We start from the raw sequence: 21386 nt of genomic DNA, 5'->3' as shown, positions 1-21386 counted from the left end.
GGCAGCCAAGGAAGGAGAGAGAGTCCCTGGCTGCAGGGCTAGCAGGCACGTCCCAGGACGGGGAGGGACTTCCGCCCTCACGTCCAGCACTCCACCCTGGGGCTGCAGTGGGTGAAAGGGGCAGTGTCTCAGCCTGGGCGGCAGGTTCCGAGGAAGGACACTATGGAAGGACTCTTAACCTCCTCCAACCCAACCCACAACCAGGGTACTGTCCTCATCCCGGGGCCCCAACCTAGACCTTAGTTGGGGAACACAGAGGCGTATTTGTGAGTCTCAATGATCAGGTCTCCAGGCTGCAGGGCATCCCGACCTATGGCGTAGGGACCGCCCCTCCAGGCCTCTTTCCTTGCTCTCTCACAGTTCAGTACACAAGCCTGGCTCTGGCCCAAGAAATGGAAGCCAGGAGGTGGAGGGGAGGTGGAGTGGGGGTGGGACCTCAAATGCGAACGGCCCCCGCAGGAGGCAAAGTGGCCCCTCCCGGGCCTTTTCTTCAGCTTTGCTGCTTTAGTCTGTGTCACTACCGAAAAACAACGAGAAGATCCTCAACTTTTCCGCAACCTTTTCAAAAAGGGGAGAGGGTCGATGGTGCAGCTGTGGGCAGACCCACACTTCTGCTCTATTTCCCCCGTTCCTGCAGCTCCCAAGGTCCTCCCACTTTTTTCCAGCGACAACTTTCAGGTCTCTGGGTCCTGGATGTCCTGGGTGCACACTCCACGTCCTTAAGTCCATAGTCTATATTCCCTCGGTCTTATCCTGGGACCCATCACCAGGTCACCTCCCCAGCGAGGCAATCTCAGTTCCCCTCCCCCTCTCAGCCCCGAGCCCACACGTTTGGTGCGTGCACATTTCAAAAACGAGGCGGGTCCAAAGAGAGGGGGTTGGGAGGAAACGAGAGAGGCCCAGCTACTCGCGGCTTTACGGGTGCACGTACCTCAGGCCTCAGCGCCCTTGTGCTGGGACTGGTTGAGCGGGGCGGGAGGCGGGGCGCGCGTCATCATCTCCCCCCCCCCCCACTGCTCCGGTTTCTATAAATACTGACTGCAGCCCTCCCCGGTGCTCTCTGCTCCTCCCTGTTTTGGAGACAGCCGCTTCTTTTCGTGCAGTGCCAGGTGAAAACCGCGGAGTGGGCCCCAAAAGGCCTGGGACGGTCGGAAACCGGGAAGGGGGTGCGCGCTGTCCGCGTCTGGGAGCGCAGGTGCGAGCTCCGCTGTCCGAGCCGGAGCTCCGCATTGCAGGGGCTGGAAGAAGACGTGATGGGGCGAGCGGCGGGAATGGTGGCGGGTGGCGGGAGGTCGCCTGGTGCACCAGGCCACACTGATCTCTTTCTTCTCCCGCAGCCTCGTTCCAGAGACACGATGGTGAAGGTCGGAGTGAACGGGTGAGTTCGGGGCTGGGCTAGGGTGGGGCTCCGGACCCCACTCCGTTGCGTATGCAGGTCTACCTGACCCGGGGACTTTGCAGTAGTGTGGGGAGGTGGAAAGGTGGCCTTAGCACCCAAGGAGACCTCAAGGTCAGCGATGTGACCGGACGAAGGCTCCGGCTCCGCCCTTGCGGGGAATGAGCAGCCGGGAGTCCACTAGGAGGACCACCCCACCCCCCACGCGCACGCCTGCTCAGGATCCATCCCCTAATCCCCTGGCTGGGGCTTCTTTCTTTACTTTCGCGCCCTGAGTAGTCACGTGTCTGAGGGGAGCCCCTCCCCCCATCGCCCCCTTCCTCCCGTTCGGTAGCACGGGGATGTGAGGTTCGCCCTTCTTGGCGCATCATCTCCCAAGGGCTTGGCTTCCCTTGGTAACTGGCGGCCGCCATGTTGCAAACGGGAAGGAAATGAATGAACCACCGTTAGGAAACCATCCTCGGGCCTTCCTCCTTTCTAGCTTATGACTAACCTTCCCACTCCCTCTTGCCGGGTGGAGTCACCTCTATCCTGTAAGCCAGGTGATGCAAGGCTTCCGTGCTCTCGGGAGAGCTCTGCCTCCCAAGCCATCTCGTCTTATTAGCCTCCAAGTAGCCTGATTCTCCTCGGGCATAGGATGCATTTTCTAGATTGTTCTCTGAGAATCTAAGCAGACTTAGGTCCGCTTGTCCTTTTCCCAGCTCCAAAGGTGTGGTAGCGATGGCGTAGTGCGGGGGAGGGGGGGAGGCAGTGGCTGAGTCATGGTGGTTCCGAAGAGAAAATTTCCACCAGAAAAAGGCTCTGGAGCTGGCAGCCCCTTACCCCCCATAACCTCGACTTCCCAAACCCTATAGGCCAGACTGTAAAGGTCACTAAGCGGATTGGGTGTCTCTGAGCCTGGGGATCCTGCCCTTCTCTCTATTCCATCCTCCAGAAACCAGATCTCCCCACTCCACCCTAATCGGAGGTTAAATTTAGCCGGCTGACCTTTCTGTGTCTGGGGTCTGGGCTCTTCCACACTGTTGGCCCCTACACACATCTGTTGCTCCTGCTTCTGATTTTTAGCTAGCAAAGACAGGTGCTGGGATTAGGGGTTGGAAAGCCCAGTGGTTTTCTTGGTCTCTTTCCCTTTAGGAGGAGGGACTTGGGGGAAGCAGGTGGGCTGACCCTGTGATGTTCATTCTGACCTTTAACCTTGCCCTTTGAGCTTGGTGATGCTGAGTGCACAAGTCCTTCCTGTCCAGGGGTGTAGCCTGAAGCCAGGCCAGGCTGGAACAAACTTCCCAGAGCCTGCTGGGTAGTGGGGGTGATGAATGCCTTGTGCCAGACTGGGGTATAAGGAGGGGGGGTGTTGGACAAGGCTTTGAGCCTGGTTTCACCTCTTGGACAGGAAAGAAAGCTCCACTTTATTGCTGTGCTGTAAAAGCCCAACCGGCCCTCAGCTGCTCATGAAAGATAAAATTAGGCCTCGTGGGGCTTCTAAGGATGCATGTGCCCTATATTTGGGTTCTACATCTGAGTATTCTACCAGCTTTATTAAAGGAAATTCTAAACAAAACTTGAATTTCCTGCTTCTTACATTTCAATGCTGTACTGAACCTCCATAGAAAGAGCTGTGCCTTTGTTCTTAGAGCTGCACAGTAGGCTGGGGTTTCTGTGAGCATTTGTTGACCCAGCCCTGGCTGGAGACCCCTGAAAGTCCCCTTGTTTTCTTGCCTCAGATTTGGCCGTATTGGACGCCTGGTTACCAGGGCTGCCTTCACTTCTGCCAAAGTGGACATTGTTGCCATCAATGACCCTTTCATCGACCTCAACTACATGGTGGGTGCTGCTCCTGCAGGTAACGGGGGAGGGGAAACCGTCTGCTGAACCAGTCCCTGATGTCCATGCTTGTTTCCCCAGGTCTACATGTTCCAGTATGACTCCACCCATGGCAAGTTCAAAGGCACAGTTAAGGCTGAGAATGGGAAGCTTGTCATCAACGGGAAGGCCATCACCATCTTCCAGGAGCGAGATCCCGCCAACATCAAATGGGGGGATGCCGGCGCCGAGTATGTTGTGGAGTCTACCGGTGTCTTCACCACCATGGAGAAGGCTGGGGTAGGTGCCTACTAGGCTAGAGATGAGGGGAACCCTGCAATTTGGTGCCTAAAAATTAGGAAGAACCGGGTCTGAAACCAACTTTCTCTTACACAGGCCCACTTGAAGGGTGGGGCCAAGAGGGTCATCATCTCCGCCCCTTCTGCCGATGCCCCCATGTTTGTGATGGGTGTGAACCATGACAAGTATGACAATTCCCTCAAGATTGTCAGCAACGCTTCCTGCACCACCAACTGCTTAGCCCCCTTGGCCAAGGTCATCCATGACAACTTTGGCATCGTGGAAGGACTCATGGTATGTAGTTCACTTGTTTCACTCTTCTGGCAGTGGAGCCTTCTGTGGGTGCCCTACAAGACCTTACTTACTCCATGTTTTCCAGACAACAGTCCATGCCATCACGGCCACCCAGAAGACTGTGGATGGCCCCTCTGGGAAGCTGTGGCGAGATGGCCGTGGTGCTGCCCAGAACATCATCCCTGCGTCCACTGGTGCTGCCAAGGCTGTGGGTAAAGTCATCCCAGAGCTGAACGGGAAGCTCACGGGCATGGCCTTCCGCGTTCCTACCCCCAATGTGTCCGTCGTGGATCTGACATGCCGCCTGGAGAAAGCTGTATGTCTGCCGTGGGCCAGGGGTTGTCGCTGACTGTAGCGGTGAGGTTGGGGCTTGTAGTCACCTTGATTTTTGCCCTCAACAGGCCAAGTATGATGACATCAAGAAGGTGGTGAAGCAGGCATCCGAGGGCCCACTAAAGGGCATCCTGGGCTACACTGAGGACCAGGTCGTCTCCTGTGACTTTAACAGTGACTCCCACTCTTCCACCTTCGATGCTGGGGCTGGCATTGCTCTCAATGACAACTTTGTAAAGCTCATTTCCTGGTATGTGGGGATCAGAAACGGGCAAAGCAATGGCACCCCTGGTAGCCAGCCCAGAGAGTAACTCTTAACTGACTGTCCTCCCAATGTGCTCCAGGTACGACAATGAATTTGGCTACAGCAACAGAGTGGTGGACCTCATGGCCTACATGGCCTCCAAGGAGTAAGAAGCCCGCCCTGGACCACCCATCCCAGCAAGGACACAGCAAGAGAGAGGTCCTCGGCTGCTGAGCAGTCCCTGTCCTAACTAACCCTTGACACTGAGCATCTCCCTCACAGTTTCCATCCCAGACCCCCAGAATAGCAGGAGGGGGCTTAGGGAGCCCTACTCTCTTGAATACCATCAATAAAGTTCATTGCACCCCTCTTCCTTTGGTGTTCTAAATACAGGGTCGGGGGAGGGAGGCAATGTTGGGAAAGTTTCAGTCTTACTTGTGCATATGGCTGTCGCTTGTCATAGCCAGCCCAGGTGGCCCTTCCTGAGGTGTCTGGCACAGTCACAGGAAGGGCTTGACAATGGAACCATAGGGTAGGGTCTGGCCTGAGTTTCAGGGCTGTGTGTGCCTTTTATCAGCAAAGGTCAGTTGTTCCTGGCTCTCCAGACATTAGATTAGGTGAAATTGGAAGGGTGCCCAATACAGTAAGAATGTATCAGTCAGGTGAGCCTGACACAGCTGAGCTGGATATGCGCCAGGAGTCTCATGGCGCCTCCTGGTGGACACTTGAGGGTGCTTTGGTTCTAAGGCAGTGAGTGGCTTGTATCTAGCACCTGGTTCCCTTTAATGAAGATCTCAACATCAGGCCTCTGGTGGGACAGTGGTCACCCATACTTTTAATCCCAGCACTGGAATGGCGGAGGCAGGAGAATCTGAGTTCCAGGGCATCCTGTGCTGTTAGCAAAAACCTTGTCTCAAAAAATTAAAGTGCTTAAAACAGCAACACGAAGTGCTCAATAAATATCCTTCATTAGTTGAAGATTCCACGGCTTCTCCCGAGATGTCCTGACTGTCCCCTGCTTTCCAAGGTCAAGAACGTCTTGACCTGTGGGTTTTGTGAGACCCTCCCTCAGCTGATCCCTAGAGAGGTGTGGTGTCCAACCACACCTGCGTGCAGGCCAGGCCGGGCTTCACCTTCGCCTCTGAGCAGAGTCTGCCTCCTGGACCCCCTCTCAGCTCAGGCACGAGTTCACTTCCCAAGGCCAGGTGCCCTGCCTTCCTCTGAGGCCTTACTGGTAAAGTAGAGCCTCCTCCAGATGTACAGGATGCACGAGCCCTCGGCAACTCCCAGATGAACCTGCTTCACAAAAGTGCCTGGGCCAGTTAGCACCAGTACCAAAGTCCAAGATGCCCCAGGAGAACAGGCAGGTCCCAGAATCGCGTTCCTTACAAAATGGGGAAGGGAGGATCACAAGTCGTCTGGCAGCATTTCAAAGATGGACAAGTAGCAAACAGCCACAAGTGAAGGCAGGAGTGTCCCCACTGAGGAGAGCTGTCCAGGAAGGGTGGGGTCAAGCCTAGCTCCAGATACCCCGGGAACCCTGGGGAGGAGACAGCTCAGGGCCAGGCTTCATGCAGCAGCACAGGACAGTCCTCTGCACACCCCACCCCTGCCTCAGTGAGCTCTGGGGAGTCAGGCAGTGACCCCTATCTCATGGAGCTATCAGATGAGACATCGCGATCGGAGTCCTCAGTTTCGCTTGGCGGTGGCGGCGGGTCGCTAATCGGGACCGCAGTGAAAGCAGGAGACTTTCTAGAAAAAAACAGCAGATGTCACCTTGGAGCAAGCAGGAAGCCTAAGGAGGCTTGCACGCTCTGCTCTCCAGCTCATGGCCTTATCATTTGGGAGGCAGCAGCTGGATGCCAGGCAGGGAAGCAGGGGAAGCGGGGTGAGAAGACTCGTCCCTATTCACCTTGATGGGGAACAACTCCCCTCTTAGAGGCTCCGAGAGGCTTGGAGATCAGAAAAGTCTCAGATCACAGCCCGGAGCCCATACTTACTGACACTAGTGCCCAGCCTCTTGCCCAGCTGTAATGGGGGGGGGGAGGGCGGGGGACACAGATATCTCACTTTTGCCAAGGCTGAACCCAAACTCCTGGGTGCAAGCAATCCTTTTGCCTCCAAAGTAGCTGGGGTGACAAGCAAAGGCCACTGAGCCCAGTAAGCACACACACTGTGCCCGGCTTAGTGCAATTCGGGGGAGTGGGCTGGGGTTTTTGATTTCTCTGAGACAGGGTCTCAGTATCCATCCCTTGCTGGCCTGGAACTCTATATAGAGGGGGACTGGCCTAGTACTTGTGGCAATCCTCCTGCCTGGGACACCTATGCACTACCACCCCTGCCTGACTGCGGTTCCGTAGGGTAGGCCTTATCGTTACTGTTGCTTTTTGTTTCCTTTTGTTTGAGAAAAGGTTTTGCTACCGTGGTCCAGGTCAGCCTCTTGACAATCCTCCTGCCTCAACCTTCCAAGACTGGGCCTGCAGACGTGGGCCACCATGTCTGAGTTACAGATTTATTTTTCTTTTTATTGAGCTCTACATTTTTCTCTGCTCCCTTCCCTGCCTCTCCCCTTCAACCCTCCCCCAAGGTCTCCACGCTCCCAATTTACTCAGGAGATCTTGTCTTTTTCTACTTCCCATGTAGATTAGATCTTTGTAAGAAGTCTCTCTTAGTGTCCTCATTGTTGTCTAAATTCTCTGGGATTGTGGTTTGTAGGCTGGTTTTTCTTTGCTTTATGTTTAAAAACCACCTATGAGTGAGTACATGTGATAATTGATGGGGGGAGATTTATTTTTTATAGAATTTATTTTTGTGTTCATTGAATGTCTGTGTGAAGGTGTCAGAAGTCCTGCCTGGAACTGGAGTTACTGACAGCTGTGTCATGTGGATGTTGGGAGTTGAACCCAAGTCCTCTGAAAGAGGAGTCAGTGCTCTTAACCCCTCTCCAGCTTCCATATTTTTTTAAGTTCTCTCTCTCTCTCTCTCTCTCTCTCTCTCTCTCTCCGTGTGTGTGTGTGTGTGTGTGTGTGTGTGTGTGTGTGTGTATGTGTGTGCACAAGGCCTCAGACAGGCTACATAAGTACTCTACAACTGAGCTATATCCCCCAAACCCAAATTTACTCGTACATAAGGTCAAGTACACAAATCATGATTTTGGCTTTGCATAAAAACCTGCCTCTGTATCTCTTCCTTCCTGGCCAGATTTTGGCTCTCAGACACTCAAGAGTTGGGGCACTGGTAGGCTTCATCTGACCACCAGAGCAGGGAGAGGAAGCTATCAATCTGGGCCACGCCTACAGGTGACCCAGTCATCAGGGCTCTATTCTACCCTTCTTTCCTGGGTGGGGGGTGAGCGGGTGGGCGGGCCCCATCAGGGCAGCTCCTTACCGGTCCCCTGACTGTGTGATGAGCCGGCGGCAGGTCTCCATCTGCACATCCAGGCCCCGCTTCATGCTGCACATCTCCATATACTCATGCAGGTGGCGGTTCATGTCATTTTTGGCTGTGGCCAGCTCCAGCTGCAGTCAGGTAGGGCAGGGCGGGATGAGGAGGTTAGCGAGCCCAGGGCAGACGGGATTAGAGCACCAGTTGGGCCCCTGGATGGGGCAGTCACACAGGTGGCAGAAAGCATCAAGTACACCACAACTGCCTGTCTTCCCCCCTGGGGGGTGGGGCAGCTACTGGCAATCTAACTCCAGACCTTCACTCTGGCTAGGCGAAGGCACAGGCACGCGGGATGGGTGCTCCGCGCTCACCCCTTTCCGGGGATCTCTACTCTCTCTCCCACTCCCAGAGTCAGTTAGATGCCCCAGTTCTTTCTTTTTTTAAAAAAATTATTTATTTATTTATTTATTTATTTATTTATTTAGTATACAACTTTCTGTCTGTGTGTATGCCTGCAGGCCAGAAGAGGGCACCAGACCCCATTACAGATGGTTGTGAGCCACCATGTGGTTGCTGGGAATTGAACTCAGGACCTTTGGAAGAGCAGGCAATGCTCTTAACCTCTGAGCCATCTCTCCAGCCCCACCCCAGTTCTTTCTAAGGGAGCAATAAGAACATAGCACAGTGAGCATGTCCATAGCTTCACCCTCGGCAGCCAAGGCAGGAGGACCTTGATTTCAAGGGCAGTTTCGTGTAAACCTAAGACCTAAATAGTAAAACCTGGTCTCAAAAAGGGGAAAGAAGCTGAGCATGGTGGTGGAGCACGCCTTTAAGCCCAGCACTCGGGAGGCAGAGGCAGGCAGATCTCTGCGAGTTTGAGGTCAGCCTGGTCTACAGAGCTAGTTTAAGGACAGCCTTAGCTGTTATACAGAGAAACCGTCTTGAAAAACCAAAACAAACAAACTAACTAAAACCAAAGAAAGAAAATACTGGGGATGGCGGGGACACGGGACAGGAGTAGCCAGACGCTCAGCGGATAAGGCACCTGCTGCGCAGGCCTGGCAATCTGAATTTGATACCAGGGACCCATAGGGTAGAAGGACAGAACGAAGGCCACATTGCTCTCTGACCTCCACACATGCACCATGGCATGTGGACACGGACATATAATAATAATAAATTTAATTTTTAAAAAAGCATTTATAGGTGTGGAGAGGCTTGCAGAGTAGCTCAGTTGGCAGTGTGCTTGCCTTTCAGGCAACAAAACCAAAGGTTTGGTCCCCAGCACATTAAACTGGACCTGGTGACATGTGTCTGCAATCCCAGCTAGGGAGGTGGAGGCAGGAGGATCAGAAGTTGAGGATCAGCATGGTCTATAGCAAGTTTGAGGCCAGCTTGAACCACAGGAGAGGCTGTCTCAAAAAAAACAAAAGAGGGAGCTGGAGAGATGGCTCAGTGGTTTAGAGCATTGCCTGCTCTTCCAAAGGTCCTGAGTTCAATTCCCGGCAACCACATGGTGGCTCACAACCATCTGTAATGAGGTCTGGTGCCCACTTCTGGCCTGCAGGCATACACACAGACAGAATATTGTATACATAATAAATAAATAAATAAATATTTAAAAAAAAAAAAACAAAAGAGTCAGGAGATGTACCTCTGGAGAGGAGTTGCCTCCGTTAGTGCTAATTCACTGTGGAGTGGCCCAGAGTCACCGCAGTGGAGCAAGGCTGGCTTGTGTTTAGAGCGTTCAGTCCATTTCGTTTCTCACTCATAACCCACTCCCCCACAACAGGAGAGACATCCACACTGAGTGATTACAAGATCTATCTTGATTTCAGAAGTTTCGCGTGAGCCGGGCGATGGTGGTGCACGCCTTTAATCCCAGCACTCGGGAGGCAGAGGCAGGCGGATCTCTGTGAGTTCGAGATCAGTGTGGTCTACAGAGCTAGTGCCAGGACAGGCTCCAAAGCCACAGAGAAACCCTGTCTCGAAAAACCAAAAAAAAAAAAAAAGAAGTTTCGCGTGGAAGAAATGAGATACCTGCACCAAGAAAAATCTCCCTCCCAGAGCTGCCTCAGCAGCCAATGTTGGAGGCAGAGGAAAAGGGGGCTGAGGCGGAAAGGAATCTAGGCCAGAGACAAATCTGCTGCCTCTCTGTTTTGTGTGCAAAGGCCAGGGGCCAGAAGGGTAGGCCCGAACGCCATGGGGTGATTTGCTTGGCTGCCTGGGAGCCAAAGGAAGGCATGCGAATAAGGAGTGGGGAAGCCACCCGCAACAAATGCAAACGGGCCGGAGGGTGGGAATGGGCAGAAAGAAGGAAACGAAGCACAGGAGCAGACAAAGGGGCAGCCAGGACACTGGCATTCTGGGTCATCTAGTGGACAGCTGGCTTGAAAGGCGTGCTTGTTCCCACAGGAGTCTGTGTACCAGTGAGAAAAATATGATACTCCAGGTCAGAGGTCAGCTGCCCTGTACACACGCGTGCATGCGCACACGTTCACTCTCTCCCTCCTTCCCCAGGAAGACTGCAGGGGATAAGGCTAGAACCCATTCTTCTAGGCAACGGAAGTGAAGCACAAATGGCCTCTCAACACCCAGGCAGCACTACCAACAACGGCCTCTGTGAATCCACACTTCACCCTAATTTAAACAATGAAGGGGGAGATGCACATCATAGAGGACGTCTTCAACAGGTCACACACACACGCACGCACACGCACACATGCACACACACACATGCGCACACACATACACACACACACGCACACACACACATGCGCGCACACATACACACACGCGCGCACACACACACACACGCACACACACCTAAATTCCACACTCAGCGTGGGAGACCAGAGCAGTGGAGGTAGATGGGAGAGACGGGAGGAGCCAGGGCCATGGGAGAAAACTCCAACCTATCATGAGTTTACCATCCAGTAAGCGGGCTGCTCTTCCTCAGTAACAGGGATCAAGGGTCACAAAGATAAGCTACTACAGATACCCCAGGAGCAGCCCTGCCTCAAAGCCACCAAGTGAGCTTTCTTTACCTTTCTTCCAGGAGAGGACAGAAGTCCCACAGCTTAGAAACAGCTCCAGATCCATGTTTCCCCTTCAGATTTTTTTTTCTAAGACAAGGATTATGTACCCCAGGCTGGCCTCAGACTTGTTATGTAGCTGAGGATGATGCGCGTGGACCTCTGGTCACGCCCCTGCCTCCCAAGTGCTCAGACTACAGGCTTGCACTACCACATCCGGTTCCATGTGGTGCTGGGCTTAAACTCAGGGCTTCACACGGTCAGAGTCCCAGCCTAGGAGGCTCTTGTTTGTCTCACCAGGTCATGTTGACAACTAGGCATCTGTGGCCCAAGGGCAGCCCCAGTCACTGTGCTCAGAGCCCTACCTGGCTGAAGGCCTGGAATCCTGAAAAGGTTGGCATAAGTCAGGGAGGGAGGGCAGGGAAGGGGAAGGAGGAGGCAGGCAGTAGGAGGAGTATACAGGAGTAACCTGTCCCCACACAAACCTCAGCTAGGGGCAGAACACTGGCTGGGCCTCTGAAACTCAGAATTTCCCTGGGTTTGCTTAGGATAGTACGACCATTTGACATGCGCTGGGACATGAGAACACAGGAAAGTAACTTCCAAAGTTCATTCTCAGAAGGCACCCGATAGGCATGGGAATGCCCCAGAGGACCTCCACGGAGGCTGGACGTACAAGTCTCTAGCCTCATTCAACAGAGCAGCCCCACCCAAGGGTCCTCTGCCAGGGACCTCCTCTCTACAAACCTGCCTCAGCAGGCCAGTCCAACCCCTACTCTATCACCATTTATAAAGGACTCCCCAAGGCTCAAGACCAAAAGAGAGATTCCCCCAGGAGCTCAAGGCTGAGCAGGAGCTCCTCTGAGCAGTACAGGACTTAGGGTGTTCGCAGTAAACAGTGCAGTGCGACACACCAGGCTGCCAGACCCTGCCCTATGCACCACGTGTCTCACTCCATCTGATCGTCCTAATAACCCAACCTGCAGGGAGAGACATCCGTCTCCATATGACAAATCAAGAGGCAGGCCCAAGCTCAGCATGGCAGCAAGCATCTGTAACTCCTGCACTCAGCAGGCTGAGGCAGGAGAATTGCCTCCAGTTTGATGCCAGCTTGGCAGCACAGAAAGACCCTGTATGGGAACCTAGAGAGGTGGCTCAGTAGTGAAGAGCACTCCCTGCTCTTGCAGAGGACCTAAATTTGTTTTCCAGCACCCATGTCAGGCTCGCGGTCACCTGTGAAGTCCAGCTCCAGGGGGGCTGAGGCCTTCTTCTGACCTCCAGGGGCGCGCGCGCGCACACACACACACACACACACACACACACACACACACACACACACACACAGAGTGATTAAAAAAAAAGACACTTAGAAAAGAGGAGAGAGAGAACAAGTGTGTGCACGCATGCATGTGAGAGCCTGTATCAAAGAACTAAAGAGGAACAAGAGCTGGCTAGCTAGTACACCTCACCCAGCAAAGCGCTTACCTGATGATCCTGAGACCTGAATGGATCCAAAGCCTGTGTGAGAAAAGCTAGACAGTGCAGTGCACACTGTAATCCTGCAGGAGGCACAGACGGGTGGAGTCTAGAGTCTAGAGCTCCCTAGCCAGCCTGCATAGCCTACTCGGGAAGTTCCAGACCAGCAAGAGACCATCTCATTTTTTTTTTTTTTTTTTTTTTTTTTTTAAAATTAACCACACCTGGGCTGGAGAGACAACTCAGAGGGTAAGAGCACTGGCTGCTCTTTCAGGGTCCTAGTTCAGTTCCAGGCAACCACATGGTGGCTCAGAACCATCTAAAGTGAGATCTGGTGCCCTCTTCTGGCCTGCAGCCGTACATGCAGGCAGAACACTGTATACATAATAAATAAATCTTAAACAAAAAAAGCTAACCACACCTAAAGCACAACATTAGGTTTGTCTTCTGGTCTCCACACTCATGTGTGTGTACATCTGCATGCCCCCCCCACACACACATTGCAAAGCTGAAATGTTGTAGCTCACACCCATAATCCTAGCAAATGGGGATTGGGGGCAGAAGGACCAGGAGTTCGAGAGCAACCTAGACTACAAAACAAGAACTTATAAATAAATACATAAATAATGAAACAGGTACTCAAAAAGAACAAGGGAGCCAGGAGTGGTGGCGCACACCTTTAATCCCAGACCCAAGAGGCAGAGGCAGGTGGATCACTGAGTTCGAGGTCAGCCTGGTCTGCAGAGGGAGTTCAAGGACAGCCAGAACAACAGAGAAACCCTATCACAGCCCGCCCCAAAATTAAGAAAGAATAAGGGGCTGGTGAGTGATGGCTCAGCAGGTAAAGGCATAAGCTACCAAGACCGACAACCTCAACTTGATCCCTGAGGCCCACACGGTAGAAGGAGAGAACTCACTTCCTCAAGATGTCTGACCTCTGATCTCCACACATACCCACTGGCAAACACATATATACATAAGTGTAAAGTGATCAGAAAAGAAGGAAGGAAGACAAAAGATCTGTTCCAAGTGGTGATGGAGCCAAGACTTGAACCCACATCTATCTGCCTCTAGAGCCTGAGGTCTCAAGGGTCCAGCAGAACTACCACAACTGGGGGTTTGCACGCCGCCTGTCAGCAGTGGGGGGGGGGTCCTGGTTGTGGGGTCTAGCAGGGAGGAGGCCAGCAGCACACCTACAGCCTGGCTTGTGAGTCCCGGGAACGGAGCCCCCACTGCCAACACCCTTACCTCTATCTGGTCAATGGTCTCTTGATATTCCTTTTCCCGGGTTTTGAACAGGGATTCAGTATCCTTAATCACCTTCTCCAGACTGTCTTCCTGCTGCTGCTGGAGAAAGAGAGGGACAGGAGCGGGGCATTCCATGGGCCAAGGAGGGAAGAGAGAACGTCTGGTTAGAGGAAAAGAACAGAGAAGGATACAGAGGGGAGTGGGAGGAGCCAGGGGAAGAGGAAAGCCACACTGGGGACATAGCATGAGGCGAGGCAGGGAGGGAGACAATGTGGCAGGACACAGAGGCAGAGCCTGAGGGGCCTAAGGCCAGAAGGGGAGGAGGTTACCTCTCCCTGGGCCTCTGTGGCTGCCATGGCATAGCCTGAGAAATCCTCCCAAAGCAGCAAGGTCTCCTCAGTCTCCTCCCAAGTCAGGCTGTCACAGTCGTCCTCAAAATCATACTCCCTCCTAGAGACAGGGAACCTGGGTGTCAAGGGCACTGGGGCCTCTGAGCGGGCGGGCACAGGGCACTAGGGGAGCTCCGGCCTCGGGGGACTGGGGACATCTGGTGAGGGCAGCTGGGATGGACCTGCCGGCTGGCTTCAGGGGCCTGGGAGGGGCCTAGGCTATTATGTGATGAGGGCAGCTTCAGGTGTGGGCAGCTGGGATGGCCCTGCGGGACTCACAGCTGGCTGAGCATGCGCTGCATCTCCTCGTTGATGCTGAGGGCTGTGCTCTCCTCCTCGTCCCCCTCGGGCTGGCGGGGGGGCCCATCACTCTCCGACAGGGAGGTGTCCTCCTCCACAGCGGCCTTGCGCTCCCGCTTCCGCCCCCCCATGGACGGGACCTTGATGGGAGACAAGCGTAGAGACTACAGAGGCCGGGTGCATGAGGAGAGGGTGGGCAGGGAGGCCGCAGGGAGGCCGCAGGGTGGCGCGGGGCAGACAGAGAAGACACACAGTTACATGACAGGAACAGAAACAGGACAGTCACCGAGACATGGACAGACACACACAGACAGGGCAGGGCTGCGGACAAAGAAGGAAGGAGAAACAGAACAGAGCAGTAAGCTAAGGAGAGAAATAGCTTGTGGTGACTACATTGTGTTCAATGGGGGCTGGAGAGATGGCTCAGCAGTTACGAGCACTGGCTGCTCTTCCAGAGGACCCAGGTTCAATTCCCAGCAGCCACATGGCGGCTCAGAGCCCTCCATAACTCCAGTTCCAAGGGATCCACTGCCCTCTTCTGGCATCCTGGGGCACTAAGCACTCCCCTGGTGCACAGACATGGAGGAAAAAGACCCACACACATACAGTAAGTCTTTACAAAAAGAGAAGAGGGGTTTAATGGCTACAGAGGAATTGGGTTTGCTTAGTTTTGCAGTCTTTCTCACGAAAGGACTCCAGGGAAAACAGTCTGGGTTTCGAGGAAGATGCTGAGGTTTACTATGGAGAACTTGAATCACATCCAGATCCGAAGGGCCAGTGGGTGAAGGAAAGGGAAGAAAAACCAACGAGGAGACTAAAAACGGGAGGCGCAGGGAAAGCAGAAAGAAGACATCTAGCTGAAGAGCCTAGTGGTTCAAAACTCAGGGTGGGGCGGCTTAGAGACGGGACCAGGACAGTAAGCTTGCGTGAGTTCACACTAACCAGCTTCTTCTATGGAGAAAGCAAGAGAAAAGATGAGAGGAACAGAGAGGAGAGAAGCAGACAGAGGAGGGGGGAGGGGGAGATGGCGTTAGACACGGCTTCCGAAACCTCTCTCCTGAGGCTGTCCCTTGCCCCCCAACCTAGTCCCACCAAGGGCCCCAGGGGCCAAGATGTGTCCCAGTGGTGAAGGGTAGCAGGGCCTGAGATTCAGGCCAGCTATGACAGAGGCCTCTCTGCCTGCCCAGCCCCTAGGAGCCATGGCCTTCGGGCCTCTCACCTGGAACATCTGGATCATATCCTCACAGTTGCGCTGCTGAGCCAAGTCACATAGCTTGGCCGTGATGTCGATTCGGCGACAGATGTCCATGTCGACCTTCATGGCCTTTTCCTGGATCTTGGTGTCCAGCTCTGTCAGGTTCTGTACCAGGAACACAGGGAAGGAAGTGTGAGGAGATGCTCAGCACCCTCAGCCGGGACAGATAAGACCTTAGCAGGATCTTCGTCCTTTGTGGCACACCACTGCCCCCTCCTCCACAAAGTCCCTGACCTGTTGGACCAGCGTCCCTTTCCCCGGGGACCCATCCTACACCGTGCAGGTCCACAGGGCAGCTCATGATAATAGCCCCCAAGGCAGTGCAGACACGGGAGGGCTAGGCTGAGGCTGGGATGAGTGGGGCCTCCCTTGAACCACCCACGGTTTTCTCTCCTACGGAAACGTAAGCTCCCACAGATGAAAGACACCACTGGGGTAAGGGTGACAGCCAGGTGGTGTGCACACCTTTAATCCCAGTACAAAGACAAGCAGATCTCTGTGAGTTCGAGGCCAGCCTGGTCTATAGAGCGAGTTCCAGGACAGCCAGGGCACTATCCTCGTCAAGGTAACCCTGAACAGTCTCTCCTTCTACTTTCCATTCCTCAGATGAGGCCAGAGAGGAGGTACAGGGGAGGAGGAGGAGGAGGCTCAGGGCCACAGAACTAGCAAGTGGCAGAACTTGGAAAGGAACCTAGGCAGCTGGCTCCAGATTTGTGCACATTCTTTTGTTCTGTTTTGATGCTGGCCTTGAACCCCTCATCCTTCTGACCCTTCTGTCTCCACCTCTCAAGTGCTAGGGTTACAGGTATGAGCCACCAGAGAGCGCAGAGTTGTGCTCTCATTAACTCCTTAACAACCTCTTGTAACGGCGAGGCCACCCACCCTGCTTGTGACACAACAACAGCTTCTTTGTCTGCTGGAAGAAGAGAGTGACAAAGAGCAGAACCCTGAAAGGGTGGGAAAGTGAGGGGAGAAGGTGGCACACGGGACACCGACCACCGACGGGCAGGGCAGAGGTGGCAGGCCACCGGAGGGTCCCTGAGAGCCGAGAGGCAAGTCTGCACTCACGTTACTCATGAGGCCCTTGAAGACCACCAGCTCGGCTTTCAGCTGCTCCACCTTCATGGCCAGCTCCTCTTGGCAGGCATCAGCCTCTTGGGCCTCCTACAGCCAGGAGGAAAGGGAGGCACGATGTCAGTGTGGGAAAGTATGGGAGGGGCAGGGCTTGGGCTCAGTGGTGCTGCGGGGAAGCAGGGGCTGCGGGGTGGCCGCCCTCACCTCCTGGAGCTCGTTTACTTGCTCCTGCAGCTGGATCCGCACTGTGTACTCCTCTTCCCACCTGACAGACATGGGGAAGAGGGAGAGAACAGACCTGGAGTCCCTCCTGCCACTCCAGCTCCTGTCCCCCTGCCCCCAGGCCCAGATCAGACCCCAGGTCTAGCTCCCCGGATGGGAATTCGTGGAGACGAGAATACATGGGCCGCCAGCCAGTGGACAGCTGCAGCTGCTGGGTGGCTCCATACTTCCTGGCAAGGGCCGAGCTCACCAACTGTCTGGCCAGAACCTCCGGACCGTGTACCAGGAACTATATTTAAGAACAACTGCCACCACTTTGGCTCTCTGCAGTACCCATCCCCACGTGGGCCCAGTTCCGCCAGCTGCCTGGCTGGACTCATCCCCCCTCCTCCTGCCCACACCTGTCTACCACATCCCCCGCCTCAGCCCAGTCTCCCACCTTCAGTGGCACAGATCCGGTCTCCCGCTCCTGCCCGCACAGAACAGAGCTTGCTAGCCTGCTGCCCTGCCTCCTGGGTACCACTTAAACCTGTGAAGCATCTGCAGGACACAGGCGGGATCAAGAGCTGCTCAGCAGTCTTGTGGGGGACAAAGTCTTTCCCCACCCAGCCCCTTGAAGTGAGCTACAAGAAGGTCACAGGGCTGGCGTGATGTCCTCCCAGCAGTGTGAAAGAAGTGGCTATCAGAAGCTAGGGGTGGCCAAGTAGTCACACCCAAGGGACAGGGAACCAGAGGCCCCCATAAACAGCATAGCATCTCTCAAGCCTGGGTTCAAACCAGAGATCAACAGGAGCTTGGAAGACACACTTGCCATGGGGCAGAGTCTGCGGGGCATTACCCAGGGCTAAGTGCACGTTCCATCCTGTCATAGAGATGGAAGGTGGGGCGGGTTTGGCTCTGTAGATTTAGAACCCGAGGTTGGCTGAGTCAGTGGCCGGGCTAAGCCTCAGTGAGTGAGCTCATCACTTCCGGCTGTTTTCCGCATAGAATCCTTCTGGCCTCAGAAAGGAGGGCAAGGGAGCTGAAGGAGAAGGCTCAGCCTCAGCATATGAGGAGAGGGAAGGAAGCAGCGGAGAAGAGCCTCTGCAGTCTGTGGCCCTTCACTCCTCTCCCTGCCCCTCACCCGCTCAGGTTCCATGTCTCTGCTCTCACAGCCACAGGCGCACTGCAGTGTCCCTAATAATAACTCCGCAGCGGCTGCCCCTCCCAGCTGGCTGGGGGAAGAGGCGGCCAGCCCAGCCACCACCCTGCCGCTGACTATGCGGCTCAGCTCTTGGCCTCCCTCAGCCTCCATCCCCTTCCCCGCCAGCCCCCATCTGCTTCTGCTTTTGTCCTGGCGATGACAGACTGACAGCCTTATGCCATACACTTTCTTAGATGAGACCTTCATCTTTGCTGGGCCTCAGTTTCTTCATCTATAACATGCAGGTATGGGAAGGGGCCTCCCGTGCGCCTAGAATCTGTGCGTCTCTGGAGGAAGCCCACTGGACTGACAAGAAGTTAAAACCCTGGCCAAGATGCATCAGGGAGCGCCAGAAATCCTATTTAATAATGAATTCAATAGATCCAAGTAAGACATGCGAGTGTTAGGCAGGATGCTGAGTAATGAGCTGGACCATACAGGAAAGATCTGAAAACGACTCATCTGGGCACTCAGGAGGGTGGGTTCTCCTTGCTCTCCATCCAGACACAAATGCATGCAGTCAGACGGCCATCCAACTCTTGCCTTTTTCTTTCTTTCTTTCTTTCTTTTTTTGCAAGGTTCCCATAACTTGGGTAGAATTTGGGCAATTTCTGTACATTTACCAGAGGCCTCACTTGCAAATAAACCCTATCTCTGAGTTAAAGAGAAAAAGTGAGAGTCTCCTCTTGTCTTGGAAAAACTGAACCCCAGGAAAAGGACACACAGGCAGAGGAGACTTGGGGTGAGGCTTCCCGCCTGCCCTGTCTAGAACTCGAGCTCCCCAAGCTGTCCAGGCTGAAGATGCGGAGCCCAGTGTTGCTATAATGAGCCCCGAAGGAAGGCAGGGGCTGGGGCGGAAGGCTGTCGCATACCTCGCAAGTGTAGCCACGGGGCCCTGCATGTCTAAGCAATGTGCTGCAGGGCGATGAGACAATCAGTCCCCAAGGGATAACTGCTGCCCTGAACAGCTGCACCAAGGACAAACACCCTCTGTTTTAAAAGCTGCCCTGGGGAAGAGCAGCTGTTCCTAGGATTATGGCAGAACCCTAGAAATACCAGTGTTCCATTCTGGGTTAAGCTCTACGAGGGCAGAGGCAGGCACAGCCTAGTTCTGGGTGGTACTTAGATGCTGGGGCAACTAAAAGCCCAAAGATGAGCCAAAGTCATGGACACCAGCATGAGGGCTGAACTTCAGAGAGCCTGCTGCTGCATGTAACTGGGTGGATGCTCACAGGTTACCAAGCCCTGAAGGTCATCCCAGACCCAGCACTGTGTTCTCAGGGCCTCCAGATGGTCCCCACACACAGCTGACCAAGAAAATCCCTGCCACGTTGGCCTGCACAAGTAGTGCAGGCTAACCCCAAAAGGGTCACATTAGATAAGAAACTGGATAAGCCTAGGTCTCTCTAGTTGCCATCTCCTTCCTCCTCAGTCACAGCCTGGTCAGTCTTCCAAGCACTCGCTCTGCCTGTGATCCCGTCCTATGGCCTGGTTACCAGCCACCCAGTGAACCCTCCTGGTATACAGTCAACATTCCAATGTGACATCCCTTCCTCCTAACTCTTGTGCTAACCTGTTGGGGGCGGGGTTCCTCTCCAAAGGCCAAACCTTTACCCTCTGAATACACTGGGCTGGCCCTGAGACACCCTTATTACTGTAGGGTGTGCCCATGTTCCCAACTTTTTCTTATTCCATCCCCCTGCTGGCTCAATGTTCCCGATTCTTCTGAGATGACCTCTCTACCACCAGCCCTATGACGACAGCCATCCCTTCTTGTCCTAGGGATGGCTTCTCTCTTTTCCTGTCTGTTTGGTCCAAGCAATCAATGCCTTTAGGCTCTGGAGCCCCTGAATCTCTCATACGGAACCAAGGTGAGACCTGGTTTTGCCTTATGGGAAAAGTCCTGGGCAGATGATCCCTTCCTCACTACCACCTTCCGGTTTCACTTAATCTACCTCCAAAATTAAAACTACATCCCTCGCCTCAAGTGTGGAGTTTATATTCTGAAACTGTCCCAAGGTCTGAGGCTGGCCAGACAACAAGACCCACAGAGGCGAAGCTCTCTCGGCTCTGTCTCCCTTTCAGACAACACAACACCCCACAGTTAGCAGAGTCATGCAAACACTGCAGCCTGCATGAGACAGGGAGACGTGCCAGAAGGAAGAAAAGTAGCAGATCCCAAGGTCCTTCTAGAATGCTTCTAGTCAGGAGTCTGATGGGAACTGTCTGTGGACTGCAGCCCCTGCATCCAATTCCTTCCAAGCTCCTCGCTCTCACAGCAGGAACTTCACTCTTGTTGCCATGACTGTTGGGCCCCCAGTTCCCGGATCTGGGACCACCCCCCAACTCCCTGCCCTTTCGTGTCTATATGTGGCATGTCGTGAACCCTGTCCCTACTTTTCAGATCCCTACCTCCGCTTGTATTCGTCCCGCTCCCGCTTCACTTTGGCCAGCACGTTGTACAGTGCGCGTATCTCAGGGGTGATGGTGTCGATCTGAACGCCCACCCCGTCGGGGTGTACCCACGACAGGCCAGGCCCTTGTACCAGCGTGGGTTCCAGTCCCGGTCCAAGCCGGCGGGCGTGTGAGAAGGACCAGATAGTGCCGGGCATGAAACGGGTCGACGAGGAGAAGGAGGTGGAGGTAGAGGTGGAGGTGGAGGATGATGTGTGGCAGGCCGCAGAAGATGCGAGGGGTCCGGCTGGCGAGCGGGCGGGGGAGCCCAGCACCCGCGCTGACGGGGGGCACACAGCGGCGGGCCGGGAGCTCAGGGGCAGCCCCAGGGGCCGGATCGGGCTGATGAAGCCGGTCTGTACCGCCTGGTCGCGGCGGGCCAGGCCCCGCCTGCCCTGCTTACCCTCCTCCAGAGCCTGCTGCAGCTGCTTCTCCAGCAGCCGGTTCCGGCGCTCTAGTTCGTGTACCTTGGCTAGGAAGCAGCGAAATCGGAGGTTCAGGGTCTTGAGTACATTGATGTTGGAGCCCAGGTCGTTGCGGAGAGCCATGGCTGCAGGGGGCGCCGGACCAGGCCCGGGAGGCGAATAGGCAGCGGGACCCGCCGAGGCAAGCGGAGGCGGGGGCAGGTCCCCTCCCCCGGCAAAGTGGTCACCTCCCAGGGGGTCCCCCAGCGGCCCGGGCAAGCCCTGCTGCTCCTGCTGTAGGAGGAAGAGATTAGGACCGAATAACGGATTCATGGCTGCGCCTACTGCTGGGAGATGGAGACCAGTGCAGCAGAGGGAGAGGATAAGAGCCAATAAGGCGCCTGCGGGATACAATCAGCCAATCAGACAGGCCGGTAGGAGGGCAGAGGTTATGAGGGCGGGACCAGCGGAAGCCAATGAAAGGCCCTCACTAGAGGTTTAGTCCTGGACCTTTCCGGGTCTGAGTCTGGGCGGGCGTGGAGTCAACACTAGAAGGAAGCCTGACTAGCACTTCCCTAGGGAGCTGGCCACAGCC

The 21386-nt window shown here is 54.7% G+C and overlaps 2 protein-coding genes across 13 annotated transcripts; one reads left to right on the top strand and one right to left on the bottom strand.

Moving 5' to 3' along the window:
* The first annotated feature begins 1014 nt into the window (after positions 1-1014).
* On the top strand, positions 1015-4736 carry Gapdh (glyceraldehyde-3-phosphate dehydrogenase). 2 transcript variants are annotated; one of them, XM_005365241.3, is made up of 8 exons: positions 1015-1109; positions 1338-1378; positions 3118-3217; positions 3299-3496; positions 3593-3790; positions 3876-4106; positions 4192-4373; positions 4468-4736. In XM_005365241.3, the coding sequence occupies exons 2-8, from the start codon at positions 1356-1358 to the stop codon at positions 4535-4537; spliced, it is 1002 nt and encodes a 333-aa protein (XP_005365298.1). In that variant the 5' UTR covers positions 1015-1109; positions 1338-1355; the 3' UTR covers positions 4538-4736. The 2 variants fall into 2 exon arrangements, with proteins under 2 accessions (XP_005365298.1, XP_013208457.1); XM_013353003.2 differs by lacking the exon at positions 1015-1109 and adding an exon at positions 1153-1195.
* A 580-nt stretch (positions 4737-5316) lies between these two features.
* Positions 5317-21145, bottom strand: Iffo1 (intermediate filament family orphan 1). Of its 11 annotated transcripts, none has more exons than XM_026788104.1 (10): positions 20346-21145; positions 16733-16793; positions 16523-16618; positions 15419-15559; positions 15142-15150; positions 14179-14363; positions 13840-13960; positions 13511-13609; positions 7755-7885; positions 5317-6119 (listed from the first exon to the last, which is right to left on the bottom strand). In XM_026788104.1, the coding sequence occupies exons 1-10, from the start codon at positions 21122-21124 to the stop codon at positions 6014-6016; spliced, it is 1728 nt and encodes a 575-aa protein (XP_026643905.1). In that variant the 5' UTR covers positions 21125-21145; the 3' UTR covers positions 5317-6013. The 11 variants fall into 11 exon arrangements, with proteins under 11 accessions (XP_026643905.1, XP_026643908.1, XP_026643907.1 ...); XM_026788107.1 differs by having other exon boundaries at positions 5317-6115; XM_026788106.1 differs by having other exon boundaries at positions 13511-13606.
* Positions 21146-21386: the final 241 nt, after the last annotated feature.

Source organism: Microtus ochrogaster, unplaced genomic scaffold (genome assembly GCF_000317375.1).
Source record: "Microtus ochrogaster isolate Prairie Vole_2 unplaced genomic scaffold, MicOch1.0 UNK1, whole genome shotgun sequence".
Classification (NCBI taxonomy): domain Eukaryota; kingdom Metazoa; phylum Chordata; class Mammalia; order Rodentia; family Cricetidae; genus Microtus; species Microtus ochrogaster.
The sequence above is the reverse complement of the archived record's forward strand: the minus strand, read 5'-3'. Positions and strand labels throughout refer to the sequence as shown.